The 8,859-nt window shown below is 34.0% G+C and overlaps 1 protein-coding gene across 5 annotated transcripts in view; it reads left to right on the top strand.

Moving 5' to 3' along the window:
• pfkfb4a (6-phosphofructo-2-kinase/fructose-2,6-biphosphatase 4a) overlaps window positions 1–4,717 on the top strand; it is a 17,186-nt gene extending 12,469 nt beyond the window's left edge. For 3 of the 5 annotated variants that reach the window (XM_067387924.1, XM_067387927.1, XM_067387928.1), the window contains exons 12-14: window positions 110–172; window positions 264–328; window positions 3,272–4,717. In XM_067387924.1, coding sequence (XP_067244025.1) covers window positions 110–172; window positions 264–328; window positions 3,272–3,331 — 188 coding nt within the window. In that variant the 3' untranslated portion in view covers window positions 3,332–4,717. Of the gene's footprint in view, window positions 1–109; window positions 173–263; window positions 329–2,100; window positions 3,218–3,271 lie in introns of those variants that run through there. The other 2 variants (XM_067387925.1, XM_067387926.1) reach the window with 2 other exon arrangements.
• Window positions 4,718–8,859: the final 4,142 nt, after the last annotated feature.

Here is an 8,859-nt window from a genome sequence, read left to right on the forward strand (position 1 = left end):
CATGAAGATCTTACCTCTTGTTAAATCACAGTTCACTTGCACAGAGTTGCACTGATGAGTAAAAGGTATCTAAAGTCTACTTGTTTGCTGTGTTTTTCGTCTCCTGCAGAGGAACTGCCTTATCTGAAATGCCCTCTACATACAGTATTGAAGTTAACACCAGTGGCCTATGGTAAGATAGGAACCTATTCTCAGCTAACCTGGACATTATTCTTTAAATAATGCTTTTCAAGTCTTGATTCTGAATCATTCTGGGTCCTCAGGTTGTAAGGTGGAGTCAGTCTGTTTGAAAGTAGAGGCTGTGAATACACACAGAGACAGACCGACGGTAAGGCTCATAATTGCAATCACTTAGGTGGTTAAAAAAGCCTCCCCATCTGTTATGGCTTAAGGGAAAGTGTGCAGTCAGTCTGTAGTTACGCTTGAGAGCTCTTCTGAATAATAAAGTGATTAAGATTTGTGGTCTCCTGAGCTTCAGCCGTTGCATGATAGATGTGGTGTTGGGCTCATTGATGAATTTACCCAGGGTGAAACACATTATTAGGTTGTACTGTAGCATGCCAATTTATGAAACGCATTACAGTTTTGGGTGTTCATATCTTCTCTTTCTCTTATGGAAGTAGTTTATTTTTTTTCTCATAGTTGGGAGATAATGTCCCACAATTCTGAGTTTTTTTTCTAGCAATTGTGAGTTTATATCTTGCATTTCTGACTTTATCACTCGTAGTTCTCAGCTTTTTCGGAATTATCTCATAGTTGTAAGTTTATATCTTGCAATTCTGACTTTTTTTTCTCCGAATTGAGATGAAAAACTTGCAATTGCGACAAAAAGTTGGCTCAAAATTCAGACCTCCCCCTGCAATTTTGAGTTTATATCTTGCAATTTAGACTTTATAACTCACAGTTCTGAATTTATTCACAATTATCTTAGAATTCTGACTTTTTTTCTCAGAACTGAGATATAAACTCTCAAAAAGTTAGCTCAAAATTCTGATCTTTTTTTCTTTGATTTTTTTTTCCTCAGAATTTGCTAGTTTATATCTTGCACTTTTTTCTCAGAATTGTGAGATAAACGTGCAATTGCAACAAAAAGTTGGCTAAAAAAATCAGATTTTTCCCCCCCCCCGCAATTTTGAGTTTATATCTTGCAGTTCTGACTTTGTAACTCGCAGTTCTCATTTTTTTCGCATTTATCTCAGAATTCTGACTTTTCTCTCATAGTTGCAATTCAGATTTTTTTGTTCTCAGAATTTGCTAGTTTTATATCCCACAATTCTGACTTTTTTCTCAGAATCGTGAGATAAACTCGCAATTGCGACAAAAAGTTAGCTCAAAATTCAGATTTTTTTTCTCGCAATTATGAATTTAAATTTTGCAATTTAGACTTTATAACTCACAGTTTTCACTTTATTCAAAATTATCTCACAATTCTGACTTTTTTCTCAGAACTGAGATATAAACAATTCTCATGGGAAAAAGTTAGCTCAAAATTCATTGTGAGTTTATATCTTGCCATTCTGATTTATATCTCGCAGTTCTCAATTTTGTTCACAATTATCTCAGAATTCTGACTTTTTCCTCATAGTTGCAAGTTTAAATCTCACAATTCAGATTTTTTTTTTCCCCTCAGAATTTGCTAGTTTATTTCCCACAATTCTGACTTTTTTCTCAGAATTGTGAGATATAAACTCGCAATCGCGACAAAAAAAGTTTGCTCAAAATTCAGATTTTTTTCTCGCAATTATAAGTTTTATATCTTGCAATTTAGACTTTATAACTCGCAGTTCTGACTTTTTTCGTAATTATCTCACACCTCTGCCTTTTTTTTTCTCAGAACTGTGAGATATAAACCTGCAATTGTGAGGTAAAAACGTACCTTTTTTATTTTTGTATTTCGTGGCGGAAACGAGCTTCAATACTCTATACTGCTGTTTTTTTGTTTTGTTTGTGAGTTAGAAGCAAAAGCTCTTTGTTTTGGTCTTGTTTTCAACTTGATATATATGTGGACTGATGCAAGTTTTTCTCGCTTCTAATACATCGTCGCCACCCACTCACCTCATCTATTAACGTGACGTCATTCCCTGTGTTTGCTTCAAACAGAACGTAGATGTGTCACGGCAGGCGGAAGAGGCTTTGTTAACAGTGCCAGATCATCACTGACAGTTCCTTGTTCCTCACACCATTGTCCCATTCCCATTTTCTTTCGGATTGTAGACATTCTCATATTCTAAAATGCATCTATGCATTTTCTAAAATCAGAGGCAATGTTTACAGCACTGTAAATGCCTTTTGAATTACAACTCGGAAGCGACGAACTCTGAGATAATTATGTACAGAATGAATTCAGTTTGTGTTTTTCTGTTCATTGAAGTGTTAATACTAAACTGCACTTTATCATAAATGCACACTGAAGTTGCACATGAATGTAACTGCTGCTATAGAAGAACACCAGTCACTCCAGTAGCATGTGAAATTTATTTATTGTGCACATGTAAATTAATGCGTTTGTAAATTAAGTTGGGTTTTGGCTGGTTAATTTTACATTATTCATCACTTCATAATTCAGGAATGTGTATTGTGTATATAATAATGGTGAAGTTTTGTTGCTAGCGGAGCTGTTGAAGAAAGACATTTTAGATATATCTTTTTTTTTTTTTTTTTTTTTTTTTTTTAGATTTTACGTACTAATTTATAGCCATTTTTTTTCAATTATTTGAAACACTAAGGAATGTTATGATGTGAAACTGTCCTCTTTTGGTAACTGAGAAGGAGCAAAAATCTCTACTGTAATGTCTATTTGCGATGCTAATAAAATGTATTTGAATAGTGAAATCCTGTCTCTCTTTACATTCACTCACAATTCTGTCTGTCATTGAAGAACAAAGACAGAAGAGCTTCTGACACATAACTGCACTACACTGCAAAATTTCTTACAAATAAACTACCATAAAATGATAACATGAGCATGGTAGATTACCATATTACAGTGGTAAAGGGCAGCAAATGTGGTTTATGTCAATGGACTTTGACCTGAAGTCAAAGGGCAGTGTAAGGATAGAGATATTGACCTGATCATATAGAATGTTTTATGTAATTTTATATCGTCTCACCTTTTGTTCCATGACCCTTATGATTACATGCTTAAACAATTATTTATATATATATTGCTTTATTTTTTTAAGTTTACCAGTACCAGTTAAAAAGTCTTTAGTTTCAACAGGTAGATTTTGAAAACTCATCCATATAATATCATTTTCTGTTCTTTTCCTAGAACGTTAATGTGCACCGAACTGCCGAGGACGCCCTACAGACCGTCCCGCCTCACCTCTGACCTACAACTACGCCGCCTTCTCACCGTTCACTACACCTGTGTCTCTGATCTGAGCCTCGGATTACCATTAAAAAGGTCAACCCTGCCTTCAGATAGACTCCTGTTGAAGTTCTGCTCTGTCTCGTAAACCTGGAATCAGTTGATGTGTAAGATATCTACTGGTTGTATATAGTATGTAGTTTCTCACTCAAAGTTTTGAAACAGCCATTATCAGTTTACATGGCATGAGAGACACGGAGCCTGGGAGATTTTGTTTGCACTTACGGGGTTTGGGAAATAGATGTTACTTTAAATACTATGGCTCTAATATGTATATGTAAAATACATATATTTACAGATATGTCAATTATACCTATGGGATCTGCAGGTATGTTATTTTGCTGCTCCTCCAATATTTGTGCTCTCATTTTGTCAAAACTGAAAGGTTATCTCTCTGTTTTTTTGAGGGATGGATGACAAAATTTTTGTTTGTTTGTGTGTGTGTACATACAAATCAGAAAAACACTCACTGTGTCAAAGAATTGCAACTCCCTCTAATGATAGACCATCTTTATTTATCTTCATTTTTTATGTGCTTTCATCTGACATTGAGTATTGATTCAAGTGCTAGTTATTTTAAATCAACACTGACAGTTGCTCAGGCAGGTATTTTTATATCCTGTAAATTTTATTAAGAGTAATTGTGCAGAATATTTTAACTGCATGTTTCTGAGAAATTTAAGTGCTTGTGAGAAGAAAAAACAACATAAGCTGTTTGTTACATTAACAAATTTGGGAACAAGATTAAAATTTTAGTATTTGTAATTACGATATTAAACATAAATTTCCATATAAGGAATAAAATATAGTACAAAATGATAAACTAAGTTTATCCGAGTCTGTCCGATGTTATCTGTAATTCCTTTTTTCCAGTAGAACAAGTTTAGATCCACTGAATTGTTGCCTCAAACCACATCCAAAGAGTGCTGTGATAATTACTGTACATTTGAAACAGATCTTGACTATATAGATGAGATTTTCTGGAGTATGAGTGGTTGTACTATGATTATTTGGTGCCAGTACCATGTTTTGATGTAATAGTGGATCAGTAGTAAACATCGCAGATTTTAATTAATTGAATGGAATGTCTGTATATCCAAATAATTTTTCATATTGCTACACTATGTTGACTTGAGATAACAAAGAGACAAATATTGTATAACAGCATCATGGGGTAAATAATAATAATTGATGTCAAATTACAAGGATTTTTTTTTTCTTTTCTTTTTTTTGAACCATTGAAAATGCAATCTGTGTTTGTGTGTGTTTGAATTGTATCTCCTTGAATAAACTTTTTGTGGTGATTTTATATGTTGTAATATTTTTATGATGCAGTAAAAATCTTAAGGCCATGATCTTGATAAGGATTTTTTGTTTGTTTTTTGTCTCGTATATTCCATCTCAAAGAATAAAAACAGTCCTTTTTTAGTCAATTTTACGATAATCAAAAAGAATATCTTCTGGAAGCACTAAAAAACACCACGGGAAAGAAAACATGGAATGGATCTAGAGAGGAGTGATTGCAGAACGCTTTGGAGTGGAATGTCTTTCGCTCCACTTTTATTCCGTGTTCCAGATCGGGTTTTCATCTACGAGTTGCATGATGCTTGACAGGCTTGAAGCGTTTGGCTTATTCTTTAGAAGAAACAATTTTAGTTGGCGGCAAGAGACATACGAACTGGTCCATTTAGTCTGAAAAACGTAAGTTACTCAAATATTTCAAGAACTTGTATGAAATCAAAAACACACTCGCAATAGTGCTGTAGAACCTAAAGGGTTAACGTAGTTCACCCAAAAATGAAAATTTATAACATTTATAACTCACCCTCATGTCGTTCCACACCCATAAGACCTTCATTCATCTTCGGAACGCAAATTAGGCCTGCATAGCCAGTAATGACATTTCCTCTCTCAAGATCCACAAAACATATTTAAATCAGTTCATGTGAAAAAAAAAAACGACTTTTCAACAATATACTGCTTCGGAGCTTTACGAATCGAATCAATGATTCGAATCTCAGATCAAACGGCTAAACTGCCGAAATCACGTGACTTTGGCGCTCCGAGTCTTGGATTCGATTCGTAAAGCCCCGAAGCTTCATGAAGCAGTGTTTTGAAATCGGCCCATCACTATTGTTGAAAAGTCGTTATTTTATTTTATTAATTTTTTTGGCACACAAAAAATGTGCTTGTCGCTTTATAATATTAAGGTACAACTACTGAACTCAAATGAACTGTTTTAAATGTATTTTTAGTACCTTTATGGATCTTGAGAGAGGAAGTGTCATTGCTTTGAATGCAGGCCTCACTGAGCCATCGGATTTAATAAAAATATCTTAATTTGTGTTCCGAAGATGAACGAACGTCTTATGGGTGTAGAACGACATGAGGGTGAGTAATAAATTACATTATTTTCATTTTTGGGTGAACTAACCCTTTAATTTCAACAGGGCCTCGTGCCTATTTCCCCATTTTTTTTTATCCTTTATACTTAATTATTCTTATTTTCTAGTACTTATACTGGGGAAAACAATCCCTATCACCTACTTCACCTACTCACAAATGCATCACACCAGGGCACCTGAGAGACAGAAAGAATGTATTTCTATTTAATGTTCGGAAAGTGATAATGGCAAAGTAATGCTTCTAGATGGCGCTATTGCCTCAGAATCTTGACTGAGATCAGTTGCTGGTGTGTGTGTGTGAGTAAAAATATTAGAACGATTCCTTTTCTACAAAATGCCTGAATGTGTTTCTTTTCTTGGCTGTTTTGAAGAGATGGTGTTGGACTTTTATTTCTGTAAACCTATAAACCTAGATTAGGCATATATTTTATTCAGAAGTGATGTTATAATGGTCTGCAAAACTCAAGACAAACTCCTTGCATATTACATGACTAAACCAGCAAACTAGTGATTAGCTTTGAGTGCCTTTACACCCAAGAGAAATGTTTTTTTTTTTTTTTTTTGGGATCATGTTGTTTACTTTTCGCAGGACAAAACAAGTCATCCACTTCACTATGAAGTGCCAAATGTTTTTGGCTCTGTGTTGAGAGGAAATATCTCTCCTCTCACAGAGATACATTCCTGTCATTGCTCAGTGTCTCAGTTGTTGGGTATAGCGAACTTACAGTAAGCTGTTGTATGACAGCATGTTGACTTATTAAGACTGATGTCATAAGAGATGTTTCTGCAGTAAGTGACTCTATTGGCCTCATGCTGTGTTTGTTTGGGGTGTGTGTGTGTTTGAGATTTAGTAAAGGAGTGCTAGGAAATGTTTAGAGAAAAACTGAAAAATAAAATAATTAAAAAGTTTATAATTCAGGGGTTTTTGGCATCTAAAAGATTAACAATCCCTGCCTTATGTAGACATTAATTATGATCTTTTTAACATCTACCACTTGAATACAAATAATATTTTAGCTGCAATGTAATGTCCAGTAACAAGTGTCCAGTAAATGTTTTTTTTGTTTTGTGCTTAAATATTTTTACTTTGTTACTATACACCTTTGCTATTGTAGGACACATATTTCAAAGCAAAGTGGGCCTTTTTGCATACTTGTTGTGATATTCCTGTTCCCCCTGTGCTGATAATGGAACACTGGTTTGTAAAGGAAGGAGATGGGCGTTCTTCTTCCTGAAATCAATAACTATCTCCACAATTGTTTGTGTGTTTAGTTCCAAGTCGTCGACTGCACACCATGACAGCAGACGGCTCACTTCCTCTCGATGTAGACTGTCAACAGAGCATGAGAGAGAACACACAGTTTCCTATTGGTTAGGAAATCATGGATACAATAACAGACAGGATGAGGGACCTAATGTTTTTGGATAGGAATGTTGTTGCAGGATCAACAAAAGATGTTGATCCAGAAACACGTCTTACTTGGCTGCATTTATTCAATCAAAAATGAAAATAAAAACAGTAATATTGTGAATTATTATTAAAGTTTTACTGTTTAATATATTTTAAAATGTATTACTCCAGTCTTCAGTCACATGATGCTTTAGAAAAAAATCATTTTAATATGCTGAAATGGTGCTCGAGAAACATTTTTGATTATTATCAATGTTAAAAACACTGTTCTGCTTAATATTTTTGTGGAAATTATAATTTTTTTCAGGATTCTTTGATTAATATAAAGTTCAAAAGAAGAGAAAATAGAAATCTTTTCTAACATGGATGTCTAAATTTGTCACAATTTAAAAAAAATTATAATTAAAAATAATTTAAAGCATGAAATTACTGAAAATAAATGTTTGGCATAACCTTTTATTATTATTTTGTAAAAATAATATTTAAAAAAAAAAAAGTCCACCAAATTAAAACTATAAAAAATTATTTTCTAAATCATATGAATACAATTGCATGCGTGTTTTAAACTAGGTTTGTAAAATATATTCTTATTTGTAATTGAGGAATGAATGAAGAATTAAATGAATTGAAGAATTGAATGATGTAAGAATGAACGTATGTATATTCAGCTTAAATGGAAATAATTTTAACATAAAAAATGACACACATCAGCTTTAACAGTTGTAAAAAGAACTGATAACAGTGATCATAAAGAAAAACAACACTTTCATCAGAATCAAAGCCCCGCACATCTGTTCATCTCAGCTGATGCCACTGGAATTCCCAGCCTTACTGTTCCCTACTCCAGCTGTCATTTATCCCGCAGGGCCTCAGCCATGCAGTCCATAAAAAAACAGGACACAAGTTTGTCAGTTGACTTGGCCCTGTACAATGCATCCCACTCATTTCAACATGACTGCAATGCACAGACTTATGGGTGGGGTAAACAAACAATAGAGTGCTTAAGAATGTCTTTATTCGAGGGCAGAAACCTTGTTGCATTGAAACAAACCACTGGAGTGAAGGATGGGTTATGAGGACCATATAGATTTGCATTTCAAAATTCAAATGCCAGTGGTTACAATGCAGCAAAAATAATTGTTGTAGAATGTGTCTGTGAAGTTTCAGCTCAAAATACCCCACAGATCATTTATTATAGCTTGTCAAATTTGCTCCTATTTGGCTGTGAGCAAAAACACGCTGTTTTTGTATGAATCACTTTAAATGCGAATGAGCTGCTGCTCCCGGCCCCCCTTTCCAGAAGAGGGTGGAGCTTTAACAGCTATCGCTTCGCTTGCTCAGCAACAACAACAAAAAAAGCGATTTCCGTAAAAGAAAATATCTCTCTTTGCATTGAACTTTGAGCGTCGTAACTTTGCAGATGCTTTTTATGTACAAACAGCAACATTACACACTAACTAAAGTTAAAAAAGTGAAATCATAATCAAGGATTCAAATTAAAAATGTAATTTCTTCTCTTTGATTTGAGTATAAACAAAAACAAAGTATGCTGACAAAGTACTGAAAGAATTTTTTAATTAAATATTTTATTAATACATTATATTGCGTTCAAAATTAGAGTTCCAGGACTCCTTACAATAAAGTTAAAATGTTCTTTCATCTGTACTGTACAT

This window comes from Chanodichthys erythropterus, chromosome 6 (genome assembly GCF_024489055.1).
Source record: "Chanodichthys erythropterus isolate Z2021 chromosome 6, ASM2448905v1, whole genome shotgun sequence".
Lineage (NCBI taxonomy): Eukaryota > Metazoa > Chordata > Actinopteri > Cypriniformes > Xenocyprididae > Chanodichthys > Chanodichthys erythropterus.